The following is a 24,570-nucleotide window of genomic DNA, read 5'->3' as shown; positions in this document are numbered from 1 at the left end:
TGCCACTTTGGCCTTGGCAAATACCAAGTGTGACTGTCCATTGATGACTGCATACAAAGAGTATCGAAACGCTTTCTCACTGGCGTCCGCGAAGGCATGAAGCGCAATAGGCGTGTCAAGATTTCAGCAAAACCAACGTGGTATGTCAAAGCCTACCACTTCGGCCAAGTCTCCCCGCCTTGCGCACATGCGGCTGCGATGCCATCAGGCAACTTATTATCCCAGTCGCCACCGAATTTCCAGGCGTGCTGTAGCAGCATCTTTACCGGCACAACTGTAGGTGCTGCTAGACCTAGCGGATCAAACACTGACGCAACACACTTAGGAGGGATCGCCGTGTTCAAACAGGTGGTCTATCGGACTCATCACTGGATTTCCATTTCAGCCTGAGGACTTTCTCTCCAGCCTCTGGATCGCATTGGTAATTCGTTGCCTCGCCACATGCGGAACTCCATGCCAGCCTCTGTAAGAACACGCACGCTGAACTCTTGCATCTTCTTGGCTTCCGGGGCATTTGAGACACGAGAGACCAAATCGTCAACGTAGAAACTCGTGTCACTTCGACCGGGCCACAGGAAACGCAGGTACGGACGGTCTTCGGGATTAACCACGACCATGAAGAAAGCCTTGCGGATGTCCACTTGGAGCGCGCTCTTATATTCACGGAACCTTAATTGCATACCCGCGAGACTTGGCAATAAGGACGTTTAGCAAAGCAAAATTTCGAAAGAAAATTCGAGTCTGGGAAGGAGTACAGAAACAAACTTCGAAACCTCCAAAACTTGGACGCGAAGCTGCAGTGGTTTGCGAAAGTTACTTTCTACTTCCTCAGTACGTGATGCACTCTCATTAATGGTGGAGCTCCCGTAGATCTACCCCGTATGCGCGCGCCAGAGCTCATGCTTCCTTTTGTGTTCGTATACACTTTCCTTTTGTGTTTAGAATGAAGCTTTCATCGTCTCCCTGCCCTATATGAAATAAATTCTGCCTGACACCACATGGCACAGCAGTACAGTGAACAGAAGTGATCGTGACTGGTTGACGTTAAGTTTCCTTTCCTTTTCATACTTGTTTCTTCTTCGCAATGGCTAGCCAGTGGACCCTTGCGTCTTCATCCTCCGCAGCACCGGTGTCTGCTGAGCCTGCGATGACCACTACCCCACCAAGCCCCACATCGCCCTCAACATCGTCCCAAGTGAGGTTCGATCTCCAAATGGATTTGTGTATGCTACGCCAGCTCCGTGCACAGGACGCCCCAATCAAGTGTGGCTCCTCTGCGTTTGAGACTGTGGCGGCGGAGCTGCCAGCTCCCAGGAAATTTGGGTTGGTGTCGAAGAAAGCGGTTAGGGATCGCGTGCTGAAGTGCATGGAGCAGCACACGAAGAAGGAGAACTGGGCAAAACGGCAGTAAGTTTTCTGGTGCCTTTCGTACATGTACCAGTAATGTACCACTAGTGTTCGTACACACATTCATTGCAAAATCAAAAAAACAGTGCTGTGGTTGATTTCAGTTTTGTACTTGTCTTTTACAAATTCCATTTTACTGACTTTTGACATGACTGCTGTCTGCAGATTCTGTATAACAGAATCCACGCAGCATCATAGTTCAGCATTAAACTGTGCATGTAAAACAAACTGTGTATGGCTACATCATGCTTATGCCCTGACCATATGTGTACAATGTGTTACTTTCCTTTCGTGCAGGTGTGGTTCAGCTGATGATTTTGCAGAAAAGGAGACCCTCCTGAATGAACTGGAATGAACTGGTGGAGTTGCAGCGTGAAAAGGAGCAGGTCATGGACAAGGACAAGCAAGCTGCGAAACAGCAACGAGAGCAAGCTGCTCGGCTACGTGAGGATGCCTGCGCCACACTTGGGGAAAGTGGAGAGAGGAGCAGAAGGACAGTCGGCGGAGCCACCAGCAAAACGGAGCAGGCTGAGCCAGCCAGACTCCGTGTTGTCTTGCCTCCAAACAAAGAACGATGCCTCAGTACTGCTGGAGAGGGCGCGGCTGGCACTGGAGAAGGAAAAGCTGAAAGTGCAGAGAGAGGAGCAGCGCCTGGCTGCGGAGAATTTGGAAGTGGAGAAGGCAGAAAAGAAAGACAAGGCTGAGGATGACGGGCAGAAGAAGGAAGATGATAGAAAAGAACAACAGTTGTTTATGCAAATGATGGCTCGTGTTATTGAGAAAATGTAAATGAAATATGTCAAGTCCTTGTTTCTGTGTTGTATACGAGTGTCGCTGTGCCTATATGTGAGCTTTGCGCGCGCGCGCGCGTGTGTGTGTGTGTGTGTGTGTGTGTGTGTGTGTGTGTGTGTGTGTGTGTGTGTGTGTGTGTGTGCGTGTGTGTGTGACTGTGTGCGCACGTGTGTGTGTGTGTGTGTGTGTGTGTGTGTGTGTGTGTGTGTGTGTCTGACCTTCGTTCTCGCGGCCTCGAGGGGGAATGGCGAGCTGAATGCGAGTCGCGTTCCACCTGGCGCTCGGCGTACTCAGCACCGGTAGATGCCCAGCATACCCCTCCCGTCACCTGCTACACCTGCGATGGACAGTTTACGCGCCCCAGTGATCGCGCACGCCACAAATGTAAGGCTGAGCGTGCGAAGCCGGTTGCGGAGCAGAAAGGTGCATGCCAGTGTGGAGAGTGTGGCCGTTGGCTGAAGTCCCGTGGAGGTCTGGCAAGGCACAAGTGTACTTACCCCCAGTCAGCAGTCGGTGCGCCCCGGCCGCTGCCTGCTTCTCCGCTGTGCTGCGTCGCTCACTGCCAGGCTTGTGACCGCTGCTTTGCGTCTACACGTGGCCGCGCCCGTCATCACTGCTCGCGGACTTGTAGTCGTCCGACCGTTCAGGACCGTCAGGGTTTCATGTGTGTTTGCGCCTGCTCCCGCCGATTTCGCTTACCGCATCACCTGGATCTTCACAGGGCTGTGTGCTCCTCCTCTCTCTCAGCTGCCCCTCCGGGGCCCACGTAACCTTCATGGCAGTGGCTCAACAGGACAGGACAACAGGTGTGTGTGTGTGTGTGTGTGTGTGTGTGTGTGTGTGTGTGTGTGTGTGTGTGTGTGTCAATTCTTCAGCCTTGCAAGCTGTTGAATGGTGTAATCCCAGCACACGTTGCTATGGCTTCTGCCGTAGCATTGCTATCATCGCCTCCGGCGATGGGCGTCAAAGGTCAAAGGTCAAAAGGTGTGTGTGTGTGTGTGTGTGTGTGTGTGTGTGTGTGTGTGTGTGTGTGTGTGTGTGTGTGTGTGTGTGTGTGTGTGTGTGTGTGTGTGTGTGTGTGTGTGTGTGTGTGTGTGTGTGTGTGTGTGTGTGTGTGTGTGTGTGTGTGTGTGTGTGTGTGTGTGTGTGTGTGTGTGTGTGTGTGTGTGTGTGTGTGTGTGTGTGTGTGTGTGTGTGTGTGTGTGTGTGTGTGTGTGTGTGTGTGTGTGTGTGTGTGTGTGTGTGTGTGTGTGTGTGTGTGTGTGTGTGTGTGTGTGTGTGTGTGTGTGTGTGTGTGTGTGTGTGTGTGTGTGTGTGTGTGTGTGTGTGTGTGTGTGTGTGTGTGTGTGTGTGTGTGTGTGTGTGTGTGTGTGTGTGTGTGTGTGTGTGTGTGTGTGTGTGTGTGTGTGTGTGTGTGTGTGTGTGTGTGTGTGTGTGTGTGTGTGTGCGGAGTATGTGGTGTGATGTGTGTGCGGGAAAAAAAGAAAAAAAAAGACCAAAAAGTAGGGATTCACTGGCCAGAAAAAAGCCACTTCAAAGCTGTGTGGTGTAGACCAGGCTGAATAGTGGTGGTCAATTCTTCAGCCTTGCAAGCTGTTGAATGGTGCAATCCCAGCACAAGTTGCTATGGCTTCTTCTGTAGCATCGCTATCATCGCCTCTGGCGATGGGCGTCCAATGGTCAATGGTCAATGGTGTGTGTGTGTGTGTGTGTGTGTGTGTGTGTGTGTGTGTGTGTGTGTGTGTGTGTGTGTGTGTGTGTGTGTGTGATCTAACCTATCTTTGCTATAAGAGAAGATATATGGGTGTACATCATTTAGAGTACTCTTGGCGGGGTTTGTTGTTGTTGTTGTTGACTTTTATTTTACTTCACCAATTGCACAGGCATGATTGCCTTCTTACCGGCCTATAGGTCCGGTTCTCACAGAAAGATGAAGAAAATTATATGAGGAAATGTATAGAGATAAAGACATGCAAGCGGTATGATTATTATTATAGAAATGTTTGTTATGACATTGTGTGTATGCTGACACTCAATTTGTGTGAACTTTTTATAATGTGATAACAAATAAAATGTAGTGGAAGCATTTCATGAGAATATATGTGTGAACATTGGCAGACGATGATCGTTTAGCACGGTGTTTGGAGCAGTCGTTGTAAAGAGTTGCTGTAGGAGTGGGCTACAGTATCCATTGATACAGCGGTGTACAAAGATTAGAACTTTCTGAGTGTATGTGTGTGCCAGGCTGACTATACTAAGAAGTGCCAGAAGCGGTGCGGTGGGGGTGAGAAAGCGCTGTTGCAAGGTTTGCAGCTCTTTATAAAAATGCTTTGCTTCACGGAAACAGATTTCATTGTGAAGAGCTGCGCTTCGGTCTTCTGAGCTGTGCTGATGAGCTCTAACAGAGCGAAACAGTTGCTGCCCACAGACTTGGGTGTATATCATGTACATTTGGAGACTTTCATGCTTCTCTTGTGACCTGTCTGTGTGTGTGTGTGTTTGTGTGTGTGTGTGTGTGTGTGTGTGTGTGTGTGTGTGTGTGTGTGTGTGTGTGTGTGTGTGTGTGTGTGTGTGTGTGTGTGTGTGTGTGTGTGTGTGTGTGTGTGTGTGTGTGTGTGTGTGTGTGTGTGTGTGTGTGTGTGTGTGTGTGTGTGTGTGTGTGTGTGTGTGTGTGTGTGTGTGTGTGTGTGTGTGTGTGTGTGTGTGTGTGTGTGTGTGTGTGTGTGTGTGTGTGTGTGTGTGTGTGTGTGTGTGTGTGTGTGTGTGTGTGTGTGTGTGTGTGTGTGTGTGTGTGTGTGTGTGTGTGTGTGTGTGTGTGTGTGTGTGTGTGTGTGTGTGTGTGTGTGTGTGTGTGTGTGTGTGTGTGTGTGTGTGTGTGTGTGTGTGTGTGTGTGTGTGTGTGTGTGTGTGTGTGTGTGTGTGTGTGTGTGTGTGTGTGTGTGTGTGTGTGTGTGTGTGTGTGTGTGTGTGTGTGTGTGTGTGTGTGTGTGTGTGTGTGTGTGTGTGTGTGTGTGTGTGTGTGTGTGTGTGTGTGTGTGTGTGTGTGTGTGTGTGTGTGTGTGTGTGTGTGTGTGTGTGTGTGTGTGTGTGTGTGTGTGTGTGTGTGTGTGTGTGTGTGTGTGTGTGTGATCTAACCTATCTTTGCTATAAGAGAAGATATATGGGTGTACATCATTTAGAGTACTCTTGGCGGGGTTTGTTGTTGTTGTTGTTGTTGACTTTTATTTTACTTCACCAATTGCACAGGCATGATTGCCTTCTTACCGGCCTATAGGTCCGGTTCTCACAGAAAGATGAAGAAAATTATATGAGGAAATGTATAGAGATAAAGACATGCAAGCGGTATGATTATTATTATTATAGAAATGTTTGTTATGACATTGTGTGTATGCTGACACTCAATTTGTGTGAACTTTTTATAATGTGATAACAAATAAAATGTAGTGGAAGCATTTCATGAGAATATATGTGTGAACATTGGCAGACTTTGTTGGATGGGGACACTTTTTAGCAGTCCAGGTAACATGAAGTACGGCGAGGGGTGTTGGACTGTTGGCATAGAGTTTACAAGTTAAGTACGTCAATATCAGATAGGGCTCTCTTGAATTGATCGGCAGCAGTTATCGATCTTACATCAGCCGAGAGGGCGTTCCATGCAATACTGCCGTGAAACATCATACTCGAGCGACCAGCAGGCCCGCGAAGGAAAGGGACTTGGAGCAAGTTGGAAACTTGGCCCCTAGTGATGCGCTGATCGTTTAGCACGGTGTTTGGAGCAGTCGTTGTAAAGAGTTGCTGTAGGAGTGGGCTACAGTATCCATTGATACAGCGGTGTACAAAGATTAGAACTTTCTGAGTGTATGTGTGTGCCAGGCTGACTATACTAAGAAGTGCCAGAAGCGGTGCGGTGGGGGTGAGAAAGCGCTGTTGCAAGGTTTGCAGCTCTTTATAAAAATGCTTTGCTTCACGGAAACATATTTCATTGTGAAGAGCTGCGCTTCGGTCCTCTGAGCTGTGCTGATGAGCTCTAACAGAGCGAAACAGTTGCTGTCCACAGACTTGGGTGTATATCATGTACATTTGGAGATTTTCATGCTTCTCTTGTGACCTGTCTGTGTGTGGCGTGTGTTTGTGTGTGTTTGTGTGTGTGTGCGCGTGCGTGCGTGCGCACGCTTATGCATAAATTCAATGGAATCACTCCTGGTACCTATCCATTAGACGCCAACGCCCTTTGACTGCTACAAGTTCATTTACTTGAGAATGCACTAAAACTTTATTCACAAAGGGCTAATTGCATGAAACCATGAGAACAAAAGCAAAAAGGCATTTCGCCATGGTTTTTTTATTCTCGACTAGAAACTAACAACTCAGCTACCAACACCACGTCTTCTCCGTGAAACAAAAATATAAAAGGAAAAAAAGTACAGAGTAAATTATCGCGTGCCTTCCCGAAGGGAACTCACGACAGCCGCTATCGCTTTAAAACAACTGAAATGTTAATAAGAGAGGGAACAAAAAATATCATAAAACGTGGATGACGTGGCCATAAATAGAACACACAATTCAAGTTTAAGATGGAACAACAAGGCTTGGCATGGTACAGTCACCGAAAATGGACTACAGGCGAAGGCACACTCTTCGAAGGCACACTCATCTAGCAGCTGCCATAATCTCTGCTAATTCATTTTTGCACACAGCCGGCATCATAGATGTGCACCACCACACATTCCTGCAATCCATCTACTCCGAATCCAACTCATTGGCAACCTAAGAATCTTCTGAATCTTTGAGATACCCACAAAACGCACAAGAAGGTTAAGAAACTCCCCAGCTTCCCTACATCGTCAGTCAAGCACAGATATGATTTCAAAGCCTGCGTATCTTTATCTCTTCGGTATGTAATTTCTCGTATAGCTTATCGTAACTATAGCCTCATTATACCACACCGCTGCACTCCATAAACTCTAAAATTGGTATCGTTGCGATTTAGAGTGCAGTGGTTTTTTCATATTTTTATTTGATTCCGTATCTGTGTTCCTTCTGCTCTCTGTGGCCACAGGTTATTGCGAAAATAAAAATGAAAGATCCCAAAAACGATAACGACAACATCAGCAACATCAACGACAAGACTAATGGTTATAGGAGCGGAAATAAAAGACCATGTTGATGGAGGAGTTACTATGTATGTACCACATACAATTGCGCTCGGTGAAACCAAACCCAAAGTGAAAACCTGGCGCCCTTTACCAGTTCTGATTGCGTCATAGTAATTTGAACATGTGCACGTCTTGGGTCCAGCGGATAATGCTACGAAAAACTTTTGTATAATGCTAGCAAAAATGCTCCAATAATTGCCTTATTATGCTGATAATGATGCTTATGAAAGGGATGTAATGATCTTGGTTTGAGACAGAAAAGCAAGAATGGCTGTAAATAGTTTAGAGAGTATGTCTGAGAATACCAAAGTATATGTGCAAGTGGATCTCTCTGATTTCGCTCAAAATTTGCAGGTAGGTTCCCTTTGGGGTGTGGATCGATTATGCAAAGCCCTTGAAAAAGTTTCTGAAGGGAACCTTGAAATTTGGATACCCCTCAGAAATGGCCGAAATATCACATTATTTATAGGTCTAGAAACGAGTCACGCCACAGCGTATACGAACAAGCTATGAACAAAACTCCATCAAGCCAACATTGCCTCACCTTAGAAGAGTTCATGGAGCAGTACCGCTTAGCCACGCCAGGATCCCAGAAGACGAGGTCCATCACCCCCTGACGCCACAAATGATCGTCTTGAAAATAGCCAATTTACAAACGCTGGCAAAACAGCCAGCTACGTCCTCAATTGGCCAGAACTATACACCGGCAGATAGTAGAACACCTCTTCTAGCGCTGAGGACATGTCCCCCATCTTCCTTTTGGGGTTTTCTTGAAATAAACTTTTTTGAATTTTTCCACTCGACCATGCTGAAATACGGCCAAAGTCATACCTGCGCAGGAAAGCTCGCCCCTCCGCGACGTATCCTCAGCAATTTCTACTCCAACACTACTCCCAAGGCCGCAGAACAAAGTGTATTGTTGGCTCTGACAAGGAAAAGCAGCGGTGATCACTTGTCACTCCAAACGACAAGCTTCTCCTTGCGCCACCAATAATTTTTTGTGCGACTGTTGATGCAAAAGTGACTGAAGGAATGAGCGCAATTCTTGAATTTTACTACAAGAGGCACGGTGAAATCACGTGCCTTGTGACGCAAGAATGCCAAGTCGCGTGGATCACAGCTCACGAGATTTCAGAGTCACCTTCGTCAAGTGCGCTTGTTACTCGCCTTGAACGCCCGTTGGTCTGGAAGTAATCACACTTGTGTTGTTACTGCGCTCAAGAACACGCTGACCGTGTTGTAGGCCTACGAACCGGGACTTTCCCTGACCATACCTATATATACTTCAAAAATAAAAAATATATATAAATAGAGAGAGAGTGATGGGGAAGCTGTGTTTAGGCATTTCCAAAATCGGCCCGATTTGTTCTGCCTGATCGGCTTTTCGATCGGCTAAGACATTGTCCAAATTCGGCCATATTATGAGCCCCAAAGTCAGAATTTGACTCAAAGCGGTACTTGAACTCTTGAAGTCACCTCATACAGTATACTGTACGTACTAATCGAATACCACTACTCACCTATGCAAGTGTAGTTGTACAGATAACCGGTACACAAATCGCATTTGTCCAGGTCGGAAATGATGCTACAGTTTTGCCGGCAAATGGTCTCATTCAAACCTATGTGAAAGAAGACAAAACCATCAGTTATAAGGGAGGTTTCGCTCTACGGAATTACGTATGAAAATAACGTATGAACTGCACGGAATTTTCATACGTGAAAATCAGAGCTGTTGGGTTTCGCTTTACGTGATTTCTCCACGACTGCTCAACATGCGTTGTTGCTTTGGAGACGCGTTGGCTGCATGCGCCCACCGTATGCACCATGAACCGAAACCGCGTTTTCCATGATATTTTGCACGTGGTGTACAGTGTGTGTACCTTGTGTTTCGCGCGGCTTGAATGTTGCCATGGACAAATGCGGAAAATGCAAAAATATTTCAAAAAGTCCTACGGAGGACCCAACGTAGGAAAGAGCTTTCCTACGGAAATCCGTAGAGAGATTTACGTATGAAAGTTGTCCTCGCTCCCCGGCGCGTACGACATACGGATTTTCATACGTAATTACGTAGAGCGAAACCTCCCTATTATCTCGTCCGGACCGTTTGGGTGAAGCTTAATTCTCTGTTCTTTCTCGTGCTAGTTATGCGAGGCAGTTGAATGTTCTAGAAGCTGTCCGTTTCAGTATAAGCCTGTTTTTTTTTTACAGAAGAAGCCAGTTGTTGATCTGAAGTTGTTTTCGTAGGTCTGCAGATCACTCATCAACATCATATCACTTGGAATATCCAATAATATGTTTTACATGTTCATGATGTATATCAGGTGGCAACCACACTAGGTACAGGTACAAAATCCGGAACAAACGGCGTTACAATAGAAATCGACTTGGCAACGAGAAAGAAAAGCAACAAGCAACCAGCGCATCCCTTTTGAAAGCCACTTTTGTTGTTTTTGCGTTCCATCTCCTGTTCACGGCTAGCTGGTCGTCGTTCTGTTTGTTTTTGAATTTATTTGCCGTTCTTGGCCTTTGTTCGCCTTGGTGGTCAAATACAGTACTGAGAGCAGTTTCTTGTGAAACTCCTCCGAATTCATTCCGCTCAGTGTCTTTGATCTTATGACGAATAATATGGGTGTCATCTGCTTATGAACCGAATGAACCTTGGTTTTTACTGACGATGACACGTGCTGGTGTGTGTGAATGCTCAGCCGGGCCGGCACAGCAAAGTGATCACTTATGTCTAAGTGTATTGCTTCACAGGTACCATCCAATGGGGAGGATGAAAGGAACAAATCTAGCATCGTGGATGATGTTGCCGTGACTCGTGTTGGAGATGTAACATAATTGCAGAGATTGTAGTGGGAAAGTATGTTGTACAAAGCGGATGCAGATGGAGAAGTTGGATTGCTAAAATCAACATTGAAGTCGCCAAGTAGCACAGTGGACTGCTGACATCCCTGAACAGTTTCCTCGATGTTCTGATCCAGTGCTGTCCAGTAGGCAGCAGAACTATTTGGCGGCCGATAACAACAGCCGAGGAGCGTTCCATGTCGACCCGGGGCTAGAATGTCCAGCCACAGCATCTCTAGCTCGCACTGCACAAATGTTTTGTGTTAGCTTCCTTTTTTTTGTCTTTCTTGGAACTTAACAAGTATTATTATTGTGTCTGTGTAGGCTGCTTACACTTTGGTTCGAATATGGTCATTGGGCCGATGTTCATGATTCTCTGGAAGAAGGAATAAAGACCATCCAGATCGATACATGGCTTCAGGTAAGCTAAATCGGCCTGTTGTCGAACAGCCAGTGACTCATGACCGTACACAGCAACTCCGCCAACTTGCTGATCAGGTCTGTCTCTTCTGTATAGTTTGAAGTGCGGGATGGACAACTCCTGATCGGACACATCCGGGGTCAACCATGTCTCGGCTATTGCGAGAACGTGAATGCCTCGTGTTGAGATGAACGTTTGAACTTCTGCTACCTTCCGCCGAACACTACACACATTCAGAAATCCCACACTGAGTGACTGGACCGAGGGGGTAGGTGGTGCTGGGGGTGTGACATTATAGTTATAGTTCTGCATTTTTCTATTTTATCTTTTTTTTAAGTCACGATCAGACTCTGGCAAGCGGACTAAATCGTGAGCCTGGAGCTAGATTTGTTAGTTTCCGGGAATCCTTCTTCTTCACCCCAGTTGCCAACTCTGGTGAGGACTCAGTGCTGGCATTCCTGCCTCGACGTTCAGGCCTGAACCAAGTGTGGATCGCTTCGGTGTAGATGTTTGATGCCACTTTTGATAGGAGTCGCTCTGTCCGTTCTAGATCTCGCTCTGCAATGTCTACTTCGACGTCCGCGAGGGGAGTTCCGGGGTGTGCTGTCATGCTTGAAAGCGATCCCTGTGCGGACGACATGTCTGGCTCAGTATCTATCAGGTTTTTCAACGCTGAAGTACCCTCCGTAGTCCCCTCATCGACTTTCGTAGTTTTCAACTTCAGTGCTGACTGCGGGTTTTCCAACATTTGACCCCACAGGAGTTGCACTCTTACTACATCCAATACTCGAGAGTGTAGTCGGGCTGGTGCTGGGCCTGCTGCTACCTGGCTACTGGAGCGTGCCGAGTCTGGCGACTCATTTTGGACTCCGGTCTGTACTGTAAGGCTGTGTTTACATGAGAAATTTCAACCCGGGTCGAGTTCAGCCCGGGTTGAAAGTCTGTAGGATAGACAAAAGAGGTGAGCGTTTACATGAAGACAGTTGACCCGGGTCAAATACTGATATGCCGCCAAAAGTCCACTTATACAGTCCGGTATGGTCACGTGAATCCGTTCGCGCGAAATTTGCATCTGCAGTGCCGTTCAAACCAGGCACGAGATACACACAGAAGTACGTTTGTACGATTTTCTTGACCCGGGTTGATTTCAACCCTCCCCTTGGGGGGAGGTTCAAATCAACCAAATCAACCCGGGGCGAAATTTCAACTCGGGTCAAGCGCAATGCGTCATGTAAACGCGCCATTCATTTTATGCACATGGCGGGTTGAAATCTGACCCGGGTTGAAACGCCTCATGTAAACACTGCCTAAGTTCACCAGGTTGCACTCCGACAGTTGCAGTTGCGCTTGTTCTGGTGTGCGCGGTTTGCTTGGCGTATGTCGTTCCGGTGGCGAGTTTGCAAGCTGCAGCGATATGTCCCGGTTGGGAGCATTTACGTAATTACGACAGGTTGCAGGCTGGCCTTCGTAGCGTACACGAAAAAAGTTGTTCGTAGATGTGTTCACATACGCCGGAATCTGCATGTTGGGGCGAAGAGAGATATAGGGACCTTTCGCACCCCGCATACGGATACGAAACGAATGCTGATTCGCCACTTGGGTTCGAGGATTCGTCAGAGTCCCTGCGGAGAGCTCGTTTTCACGAATGGAAGCCTCTTCGTTCGTGGCGCGCTCCGAATCCGCCAAGTACACATTTATTTGACCAGGTGAGGGCACAACGCAGGGGGATCCCCTCGCCATGGTGATGTATGCTCTAGGGACGTTGCCATTAATGCGCGAAGCCGCTGCAGCCAACGCCGTATAAGCGTGGTACGCTGATGATTCTACAGCTGCAAGTAAGATAATTCGTCTCAGAGAATGGTGGTCTATCCTGGAAACGCGTGGTCCAGCTTACGGCTACTATACGAATGCTGCAAAGTCTGTGTTACTCGTCAAACCACAGTTCCTCAACATCGCGCGGGAAGTGTTCGCCGACACTGAAGTTCGCGTAACTGCGGACGGTCACCGACATCTTGGAGCTGTCCTGGGCACAGAGCAGTATTGCAATCAGTACGCCGCTCAAAAGGCAGAGCAATGGTGCAAAGAAGTCAAGCGCCTCGCAACCTATGCACTTAGCCAGGCGCGTGCTCGGCGATGGGCACGGGGGGCACGTGCACCCCCCAAAAATTTTCAATCTCATCCAAGGGAATTGTAATGTATGCAAATATGCTCTAAAATTCAAGAAAGATTGCAAACAAATTGCAGAAAATTGCCGGGGGGGGCTCCCCTCGGCTCCCGTGCACCCCCCTAGTTGGGGGGCCGAGCACGCCCCTGACTTAGCCAACCGCAAGCCGCCTACACTGCATTTAGCCAAGGCCTCAAGCACAAATGGTCATTTCTGGTTCGTACTGTACCAGGAGCAGCAGATCTGCTACAGCCACTTGAGGATGTGATCCGCAATGATTTCATTCCGGCATTGACAGGGCGTCACCCACTGAATTCGGTGATCCGCGCTGTGCTTGACCTTCCGTGTCGTCTCGGTGGTCTCGGTATTGTTGACCCCAGTCAGCTGAATGATGAACATCAGCGCTCTCTGTCCATCACCCATCCACTCATTGATAACATCATACAACAGCAGTCATCCATGGAAGGCATATCAGGGCGGATGCGGGTACTGAAGGCAACAGCTAGGACAGCCGCTGGAAAGAAGGAGAAGGACCATGTCGTCACCCTAATGGCCCAACTCGAGCCAGACCTGCAACGCACCCTACAGCTTGCCTCGGAGAAAGGCGCCTCAAGTTGGCTGATATGTCGGCCATTGCGAAGGCATGGCTTCACCCTGCACAAGGGCGCCTTCCGCGATGCCATATGCCTCAGGTACGGATGAGATCCTGATCGCTTACCTGCAACATGCGCGTGTGGAAAGCCATTCTCGACCACCCATACGATGTCATGTGCCATCGGTGGCTATCGCTCGTTACGGCACAACGAGCTCCGAGACCTAACAGCAGCACTGCTACGCGACGTCGCACATGATGTTCATGTTGAGCCGCAACTCCAGCCTGTGACCGGTGAGCGCTTTCCGCTGCGGTCCACCATCACGGCAGAACAAGCTCGGCTGGATGTAGTTGTCAGCGGTCTACACGGTGGACGGTTTGAGAGGACCTTTCTAGATGTCCGGGTTTTCAACCCATTTGCCCCCTCAAATCGGAAACCAACGATCGCTGGCAGCTACAGAAAGCACGAAGAGGAGAAACGGAGGAGTTATGAGAGTCGCATTCTCAACGTTGAGCACGCTTCCTTCATCCCCGTGGCGTTCAGTACGACTGGTGGCCAAGGGCAGGCAGCATCCAGTCTCTTTGGCCGCATTGCAGGCATCAAGTCTGAGAAGAATGGTGAGCCTTTCTCTGTGGCAATGGCTTTGATCAGAGCCCAGCTGTCCTTTGCTCTCATGAAGGCGGCCGTGGCATGCCTTCGTGGGCATCGCCACAAGTCGAGCAGGTATGACCCTCATGCATATTGTGCCACACTTGCTGTCTCCGAGTGTCATCTGTAGACAACTTGTCTGATTCCCCCGGTTTTTCCCCTTTTTCTCTGTGTCATTTTGTATGTTAGAATTTCCGCGGATTCCAGTTTTTCTCCCTTCATTATAATTTAAGTGCAGTTTAGCGCGTATTGGCTTATGATTTCTTTTTCTTCTGTTTGTATTTAGCGCTTGACCGGTTATTATTTTCCTTCTCTTTATTTTGCGCTACATATTATTATTTTTCTGGTAATAATCGCATAATAAAAAAAACTTTAGTTTATTTGGCCAGGTACACATTTATTTGGCCAGATACAAATGTTTTGCCAGGTACGTACAGGTTCCTGCACGAGTACGAGGGCAGTACCGCGGAATCCAGCCCGCGCCGCGATAGCGGCAAGAGCTGGATGAACAGCGGTACTGGCCGAGTATGAGTGATTGGAACGTGTTTCCCGTGTGCACCCAAGCCAAATAAAGAGATACATGACAGACTACAAAGTGTAGACACACCCGCATGCATTGTGTTTTGTGTCTTGTGATTGTTTTCTGGTAGATCTACTGTTTTTTGTAGTAGCCCATTGTGCTTTTTTTCTCATGGTGCCATTGACATTGTATCGGGCAGTCTGACAGTTCTGTTCCTACGGATTTTTCTCAGGTCTTGATCGGAAACCTCGGCAAATTGCGCGGGTCCTGCAGGTTGCTGAGCATTGTGCGCTTTGGTTGAGGCTCATCCAGCTCGTGCAAGATCTCCTTCAGCTTTTCGGAGGAGCTCATTCACATCGCCAATATCGTTCAACAAAGGGGCTTCTTTTCTCCCAGTTCCAGATCAAATGTTGGAGCGCCATGATGACAGCTGTGGTTGCAAACAGTCGCTCTTCTGCTTTAGACTTTTATAGTTATTTTATTAGTAACCAGTGAAAGACCATGAAGTAGAGAGTCAGTCCAGTGGCTACTGCCCGTCGTCACTTGCAGTGGAATCCGTTCCTGCCTGTCGTCAAGTGACGATGGGCAGTGGAATTCGTTCCTGCCCGTCGTCAAGTGACGACGGGCAGTGGAATCCGTTCCTGACCGTCGTCACTTGACGACCGGCAGCGGATCCGGTTCCATCATTACTTTGAGCAGGCAGGACCGCGCTTTCCCGCCCACACTGTTTGATCTGTCATTGGTCAACTCCAAGGCGACAATCACGTGACATACGGGAAACCATTTTCCCTTGATTCCATGATCCATGCACGTGTGTGTGTGTAAACACTCGTACGCTAAGCTACTGGCCATATTCGTAGTTGCCATGCACATTTGCATGACGACTTGCGAAACCTGAATCCTGTTTTCAACGAAACGATACGAGCCGAATCAAACTTTCGTTTCGCATTCGATTCGTAGCAAATGCGAAAGGTCCCTAATGCGGCGAAGCGGATACCAGTGGCTAGCCATTGGCGGACTATGCTCGGCCAATCGTCAAATTTAGCTTTTGATTATGCCACCATTATGCCAACAAATATGCTGAATTATGCTGAATTATGCTCGGTTCCACTATGTATTCACGCTGTACATAGAGGATTGAGAAACCACGCATACACACACGGCCATGCCCTAAGCATAATTTTTGTCTAAACCGAAAGATTATGCCGACCTTACACGTTGGAATCCGTATTTTATACCGGAGCATAATTTTTGGACGAAATTCCAAGATTATGCCAAATATTATGCCGGCATAATCCGCCAAGGGCTACCAGTGGCAATGGCGAGCCCTGACTTCGTAATTTTTTTCTAAACCGAAAGATTATGCCGACCTTACACGTTGGAATCCGTATATGAGCCGAGCCAAGCTAAAAGGTGGCTTAGGCATAATTTTTGGAATTTCTTTTTTCATGCCAAAGTGATGTCTATATATCCAACTTCCATCATGGAAATTTTGGTGCCAATCTGAAATGTATATGTGCCATAATTTATCCCCCCATAAATAAGCATACATTGTGCACATGTCACAGAATGGCTGGTATCAATGCCACTAAGGATTCCAAGACCTTCCCAAACTCCAAGAAAACATGGGACACCAAGTAGAGACAAAGCTTAGCAGGTGTGCAAGCAATAAAAGAAGAATGGGCACTTGTGTTCTAATGAGAAGATCCAAGAAAGAAGAAATAACAGATCTACATTAAATTTTCATCATGACTCATGTCATTTTATTACGCAATACGAATTTTCATATCATTCCACATCATGTTGTTGTGACTAGATGTTTCGCTGCGTTGGGGAACGTCGCATCTTACCAAGACAGTCCGTCATACTCTCTCCAATCACCTATGCCAGGTTGAATTAATCCTTTCATTTAGCTCGTAGTGCTGTGCCAGAGATCTAGCTCCATTGGTGTACTGTCCTCGCACCTGCATAGGTCCAGTAGACTGCACATCGCTAACAAGCGGCACTGATTCTTTGTCCGTCCTAGTCCATGTCATTCTCCTTCCCTGCCAAGGATACTGGAAGAAGGCGCCACGGAACAATATGCTAGCAGGTAGAGTCAATGCATCGCTTCGTCGTGTGGCACTATTTCCTTGAAACCAGGAAATTTTGGAATCCAGTACGCCACGTCATGAACACTAAATTGAAGGTAGCCGAAACAAAGTGAAACATCGCAGCAAGAGCCAACTCACCAGGTCGCTTGTCAGAATGATAGTCGGAAGGCTTGTAGACGTATCCCCATAGCTACACTCGCCACTCTAGTCGTGGCCACGATAAGAAACACAGCCAACATGAATGAGCGACTCTTCCTCGTCAAGTAGATTTTGGCTCACATGGATACAGATGTCATCCTGCTCACCTCCACAGTCTCTAGAAGCCCCATTACGATCTCTGGCAGCACTGAGGAATCTCCACAGCGATGAAAGAGGGAACACTGCAGAAGTGTTGCGCAAACATTAAAAAAACGCTTCTCTCTTCATCCGCTTGCAAACTGGAAAGTGAATATTTTCGCGATCGCGCTCGAGTAGAATTTTGCCAACTGTGACGTTTTGGTGATTTTCTTGATTTGTTGGCAAAACACGAAGCCACTTTTTAGCTTGGCGCGGCTCATATTATGCCGGAGCATAATTTTTTGACGAAATCCCAAGATTATGCCAAATATTATGCCGGCATAATCCGCCAAGGGCTATGACAAGGAGTCGTTGACTGGGGTATTAAAAAACAAACATCTGCAGGCTTTCTGACAAAGCTGTATTATGCCACTATGCATAATTTTTGTCTGAACCGAAAGATTATGCCGACCTTACACGTTGGAATCCGTATATTGTGCCGGAGCATAATGTTTTGATGAAATTCCCAGATTATGCCAAATATTATGCCGGCATAATCCGCCAAGGGCTACCAGTGGCAATGGCGAGCCCTGACTTCGTCTTGACAAATCCATGGCGAAGAGGCCTAACGGCCGATCCAAAGACACCCAGGCTTTCGATAATAATGTCGTCTTGGACCCAGATGGGCACAACGTGGATTTGGATTTCCAGGGAATCAGGCACCAGTTGAGTGACGTGCACTTCCACTGACATGAGATGGAAACCGTTTCGGCAAAGTCGTGTCAGAGGGTCTCGGGAATGAAACGTGGCCTTGCAGCTCACGTTACTGTAGTCAGCTGCACGGATATCAGGTCGGGGTAGCCATGTTCAATCAGGGCCTCAGCAACTTCGAGGGTTTTCGTGTGCAGTGGAACGTGGAAAGTCCCCGTGTTCCTCTTTAGAACTTTCGGAGAGACCGAATTCCAACTGCGAATTTCACCGGACGTGGGCATTTTGGAACGCTCTAACTATCTACTACCTAATTTTAAATTATCCAGGCCCTACCCTGCTCCAGACCGGCCTGCTGCCGGCTGGCTCCTACAAAACCTGCGAAAAACTACGGAGCTCGAAAAAAGCAAACTGCCCTGTCAGCTTCAGTACGTGGTAGTTACCACGAAGAAAACACTCATCCTCCCGTCCACCACAATAACCGTCATCCCACATCACCCTCAGGAATAGTTGGCTTACCGGAGCACAAAAAAACACAAACCCCTCACAATAATATTTCAGCATGACCTCCATTGGTCGGAGCATGTTGAATACATAGACTAAGGTCTATACTCACCAGTGATTCTTTATCTCACATCTATCAGACATACATACTACCTGTATTCTCACACTTTTGCATCGCATCAAATGACCAACATTATGTTCACGCTTTAAAGTTAAACATATACTCTTCGCACATTCTCTGCGCCACAACTATGCCCAATCACATTATTATACTCTCGCTGCATACTGCTAGCAGCGTGCAATTTTCGTATAATTTACGTCGCTCTCGTACTTGGCACTTGCCAACACCGCGGCCTGCTTGCTGTCTCCATTCTCCCCTGAACAAAGCCCTTCATTACCTTTTTAAAATTGCTTGCCCACCCAGCTTCACGAAATCTCTTCTCCTACTCTCTTCAAATCCCAGATGTCCCTGCTGTTGCACAACTCTGTGTGCTCCTGTAGCGACAACCTCTGCCCGTAAACTGAAGTAGTCATTAATCCCTAGGCCGTGCCCACCCAATTCTTCCTCACTCGTTCTCTCCTCTCTCACACTATTATTTCTTTTTGGCCACTGACTTATTGGCCACCGGTAAGCCCTGGAATGTATGATGTGGTATAAACGGGTTACTTACTTGAAGCAATATAATCCCTTACACCACCTGAATCTAAGATGTTGGCCTTTGAAAAATCCGTAGGAAACTTGAGAGCGCACAAGCGAAGGTTGTGTGAAACTCCGTTGTTAAGAAGACTGTGCATGCAAAGGACACAAAATATAATGAAAAGTGCGATATAGCCGTCTGCGATCTTAACAGACAGACACGCTCTACCGTTGACGACATTACTCTTGACAAACTACCGCCTGCACTCAATAGACACCCTTAACAAACAACGGTAACACTATTGTTTACGGTACTCGTACCTTGATCACCCAAATAGCGTTGAGGCTGCAGCGTAAAAACGTTATGGGGATGATTTATCGTTGTGACCAAAGGTACGTGTTTTGGCCAAATATTGCATAGTCAGTACGAATTTCACCTTGTATCGCGTATATGATGACATAAATGGTTGTACCGTGCGAAGTAAAAGCTATTCTTGTGGCAACAGCGTACTAAAAACAGCGTGCATCTTGCTAAAAGGTCGAGCCCAAATCACGGTATTTTCCCCCTTACGATAATACCGTTACAACATAACCTTGTTAACTGGTTTGAGGGAAAATAACCTTGTTTGCTAAGGGTGTCTAATAAGTCTATTCTTCCACACATTTACGACAAAGTCAATTCTACGGTTCCTTTGCGACCCGTCGTATCCACATGCGGCTCGTCGACAAGCAATATCTCCCTGCTGTTGGAGAGGAATGTCTCCAAGTGTCGAGAACCCTTGGTAGTCTTCCGTCCGACTGTGTTGTTGCTTACTGCTCTATTGTTGCATGTGATAACATTGCACGACACTGCACCAGTATTATAGTAATGTAGAGAAACAGAACATAGAAAGGTGGCGAGGAGAGCATGTCTGAGAATACCAAACCAGGGTTCTAGCCAGGCCAAAATAGTAAGGAAGGGGGGGGGGGGGCTGGGCATGGGAAACAGTTACCTACAGTCCATTTCAAAACTATAGACGCGTACGTAGGCAAAAACCGTTATGCCAGCATATATACCACATAAAATCTGTGATCACTTTGTGCATAAATTTCTCCAAATTGGGCGTCTGTTATCCAATCGTTAAGAAACTATAATATGAGAGTAATTGTGGAGCGGACCTGAGCAATATTCCGAAAACTATTCTCAAAAAGCTCCAGCCAAATTTTAAATATTTCAAAAAACCTACGCGTCTATAGTTTTGAAATGGAGTTGATTACCCCATCTTTCCACTTCCAAATATTGTTTTGGAAAACACGAAAAATCGAAAAATAAGTAGGGGGCGGCAATTTTTCCCAGGGGGGGGGGGGGCGCAAACAGCGGAGGGGGCACTGTGCCCCCTTACCCCCTTCGGCTAGAACCCTGCCAAAGTATGTATGTGTGAAAGTCGATCTCTCAGATTTCGCTCAAAATTTACAGGCACGTTCCTTTCGGGGTTTAAATTGACTGTGCAATCCTGCGAAAAAGTTTCAGAGGAGAATAATTCTCAATTCATTCAGTCATATACCTCTGTAAGAAACACAAACCACACATTCCATCTTTCTCCTTGATCTTGCACAGATCAGTCCTATTGAAAAGGTTTTGTTGTACTGAGGTACTCCCAATTTAACGTTCCTTTTGCACACAGTTGATATGTCCCTTGGTTCATCCTTTCCCGTCAGTTGTGTGCCTGGTAATTGCACTTTCTGACTGTATTATAGTATGCAGGCACGGTGATGGAGAGTTACTCTTAACTCGTATCCTTATGTCCTTTTCCTTGCAACAACGGCTATCCAAAGGAATTTCTGGCCTAGGTAACCAACGAAAAACCGGTGACAGACAAGCCTATCCAATTTGGACCTGACCGCTGCCCAGTGGTGCTCCGTTTACCCTGGGTTGGTGCCGATTCTGCGCGCGTGGAGAAGGATGTTCGTGGTATCGTACGTCCATCATATCCGTGTGTCAAGCTGTACGTCATATTTGGGACAGTGCGTGCATTCAGTGTGAAGAAGGATGTTCTACCTACCCTTAGTAAAAGTAACCTTATCTATTTCTTTCAATGCCGACAATGTGAAGATCGGTATTTAGGTAGAACCCTCCAGCACCTGGGCGCACGCACTCTTCAACATGTGCCGTTAAGTTGTGTTCCGCTTGATGTGCGCGATTGTCATCCTCGCCGTGGTCGTCCTCCATAATGTGCTGTCCTGTCCATCAGTGGATCTTCCTCTTCCCGTGATGATGTGACTGCATGCCCGTCCTCCTCTGCGTGTGTAGGACAGGGGCCAGCAGAGAACAGCGTGAAAGATGGTGAAAGACCGACATGTAAACCACTGTCGGCGTTGGGAAGGGTGACGCGAAGCCAAATAAAAATACGGACTGGTGAGGACACGTACAATGACAACAGAAGTGACAACAACAGTCAGTATTCGCTAACGTGGTAGACCGCGAAAACGAACCTCAATACCGGACACCGGACAAGTTGGAGTAAGAAGCTCAATAAAAATCCGCAATGGAGGAGACGAAACTGAAAGGACACTAGGCATCGCTCACCCAACGGCTAGTGTCAAGAAATGTGGAAGGCCGCGGAAACGCGAAGAGACGGATAGTGGTGATGCCACGAAGAGGCGACATGACGGAATATTGGAGGAGACAACACTCAACGGAGCTAAGAATCGCACTTCGTCAATCAAGCAACATCTGTCAGCCCGTACCAATTGTCGTGAGTTGTACAGCGATCATGTGTTCTCAATATTGTCACGTGGTAGATGTGCGTTGTATTTGGCTGTGTTAGAAGTTTTGTATATCCGTAAGTTAGATCCTGATCTTTGTGTACAGAAAGAAAATGTGTTGTCGCTACAATTGTTTGGTGTTACTCCTCGTCGAGGTGTTAACAATGTAACTTAATTTTTTCATATGATGTTTTCTTTTTTTTTCATATCTGGCTTCCAAGTGTTGAGTTTTGGAGAGAAAAGATCAGTACGTGGCATGTGGTCTCTAATTTCCTAAAACTTTGAAATTCTCCGTGAAGTCCAAATTTGAAATTGCAATTTGTATTTGCTCGCAGTGGACATAGTTTGATGCGCTCCCCATGATATCAAGTGAATTGCCAAGGGCCCTCTTGATTGGTGTGAGTTGCCAGTATGATGCAAGCCAGATATGGATTGATCGAAGAAGGATAGATTTACCATCACTAGTGAGGTTTTGCATTCCGAATTTCGGTTCGGCGTTCTTCGGTCATTTGTCGAACATCAAAATGTCGAATTTTCGCACCAACGTTTGTTTTGCAAGTCGAAAATGATGTGTTTTCATTTCGTGAGCCCCAACATCAGCAACGTCCTGTCCCGTGCTCCCTTTCTTGCTGATTCCAACGAACTTTAATCGCTCAAAGAGTCGAGGGCTGATCTGTTTTCATTTCGTGAGCCCCAGCATCAGCAACATCCTGTCCCGTGCTCCCTTTCTTGCTGATTCCAACGAACTTTAATCGCCCAAAGAGTCGAAGTTGCTGTGACAAAAACTGAGCCGTGGATGGTGAAGGAGACGGAGACAGTTCTCCATTTCATTTCGGTTGTTATTGTTTCCTTCCGAGTGGACTATTTCGCGAGCATTGTTGAGCTCGTCGGCCGAATTCTTCATTCAGACTGTCCACACACTGAGTCCTGCGAGGAGTAGCCCCGAGCAGATTCCTGCAGTCGTTAAACACAAAAGAGTTCAACATCTACGGCCCGGCAGCTACGCCGCTATAATATATATAATGCACAGGCGCGGGTGACGGGATCGGGAGAGTACAAGCACTCCTTGATGTTGATGGCATGGAGCAATGACTCACGTAGTGTTCTAGATTTAGTTTCTCCGCCGTGAAGTCCTGTTGTGCACACGCCTGGTCTGCGAAGAGCCGCGCAACGCAGTAGTGTAGTTATTATGTGGAGTTGTGAATTATTTGATCCGCCACTCCGTTTCGTTGCAAGAGAACAAGTCCAATGGCTTCGTCGTCGTGCTGGCCATGTATTTCTCCGGTCGGCCATAACTCCTGAAGGACACAGCGATGAAGCGCCAGGCGAGTAGCAAAAACATTTCGAAAATTCGCCTTGCTGTAGTGTTGTTTCCGCATTCACAACAGGTCCAGCGCGTGCCGTTCTTCCTCGCGGCTGAACTGCAGATAGGGTCGCCTTCGAAATGTTCGTTTGTACCCGTCTCTTGCACGATTTTGATGGCCAATAGCTTAAAATTGAAAAGTAGAAGAATTTGTCGGAGAGAAATTTCAATTTTAGGACAATAATTCATGTTAGAATTACGCCTGCACCAACTGATACTTTGGCTCCGTTTGTACGCCAAACCGTATCGATTAAAACAAAGAAAACTCTCGGACAAATCCTTACAATGGGTATTGAGAGTATGTCCCTAGAGTTTCAAAGGCCTAGGAGTTAGATTGGTACAATCATCTGTTGGCTAGTCTTGATTGTTGCAATTCGTATTCCGACTCTTCTTTCACTGTATTGGGCCGTGGTCGTCATGGTTATGGACTACAGCTAAACGTTTTGGAAGCCATCTGTCAGGGTCTGTATAAGCCTAATTTGTGTGTACAGAAGGATAGTGTAATTGGGTTCAAATTGTTCAAGTAAAGTGTCATGTTTGGTGCGGCCAAGCTTGGCCGTTAATTTTTTTAGCTGTATTGTACTGCTGTTATTTGTTATCACTTTGTCCCATTCTCTTCTTTGTTCAATTTTGACAAACAATGGATACCCCTCGTCACTACTAACAAAACTTATTAATGACAAACCAATCACGCAGGATCCGAAACCATTTGGACCGGACAGGTGCCCCGTGGTACTCCGCTTACCCAGGGTGGATCCTGGTTCTGCACGCGTCGAGAAGGAGGTGCGCAACATTGTCTGTTCGTCTTACCTGTGCGTGAAATTGTATGTAGTATTTGGAACGACGCGTGCGTTCAGTGTGAAGAAGGACGTTCTACCTACCCTTAGTAGAAGCAATCTTATCTATTTTTTCCATTGCCGAGAATGTAAAAATCGGTACTTAGATAGAACTCTTCAGCACCTGGGCGCACGCATTCGTCAACACGTGCCGTTAGGTCTTGTCCCTGTTGACGCTCGTGGTACTCGTCCTCGTCGTGGCCGTCCTCCAAAATGTGCTGTGCAGTCCGGTACTTGAGCGCCTTTTTCTGCGTCCAGTGTCGATTTAAGCATGTGCGCCTCCGCCTCGACGGGCGAGGAGCTTGACCCATCTCAGACTAGCGTGGGGAAGCGAGGAAGACGTCCCAAAAACCGCCCAATGTGACACCGGAGCTCACGGACACCGGAATAGTTACCAGAAGCAAAGTGAAGAGACAAAGTACTGGAGATTTGAATACGTCGGTACTGGAAGTGACAACAACGATCAGCAAGAGGAAACGAGGAAGACCGAGGAGTCAAACGAAAACGACCATGAATTCAAAGGACGTTGGAGGTATCAAGAGAACAACTGCAAACGTCAAAGGTGACAGAGCTAAATGATCGGACATCGTCCATCAAGCGTCATTTGGCCCAGAATCTGCGAAAACCAGGCTTAGGGTGAAATTTCACAAAATGACTTTTCCCATTTTCAGCTTCTACTGGGCATGAGAGGTCAGGAAACAAAATATTACAGGTGTGGGTCGACTCATAGTGGTATTAAAAGTATCTCAAACACACCAGGGTATTGTGTTAAAAAATCCAAAATAAACACAAAATTGTTATCACAGGAAAGAAATGAAGAGAGATCCACCAGAGTGAAGGAAGAGACATGGATGATTTTT

The 24,570-nt window shown here is 47.1% G+C and overlaps 1 protein-coding gene across 1 annotated transcript in view; it reads right to left on the bottom strand.

Moving 5' to 3' along the window:
• LOC135821752 (uncharacterized) overlaps positions 1-24,021 on the bottom strand; it is a 34,454-nt gene extending 10,433 nt beyond the window's left edge. The window contains exons 1-4 of the mRNA XM_065334750.1: positions 23,814-24,021; positions 19,435-19,615; positions 18,801-18,916; positions 8,876-8,974 (exon numbers count right to left, since the gene is read on the bottom strand). Coding sequence (XP_065190822.1) covers positions 8,876-8,974; positions 18,801-18,916; positions 19,435-19,615; positions 23,814-24,021 — 604 coding nt within the window. The remainder of the gene's footprint in view (positions 1-8,875; positions 8,975-18,800; positions 18,917-19,434; positions 19,616-23,813) is intronic.
• Positions 24,022-24,570: the final 549 nt, after the last annotated feature.

Source organism: Sycon ciliatum, chromosome 7 (assembly GCF_964019385.1).
Source record: "Sycon ciliatum chromosome 7, ocSycCili1.1, whole genome shotgun sequence".
Classification (NCBI taxonomy): Eukaryota; Metazoa; Porifera; class Calcarea; order Leucosolenida; family Sycettidae; genus Sycon; species Sycon ciliatum.
This window is presented reverse-complemented; position numbering and strand designations above follow the sequence as displayed.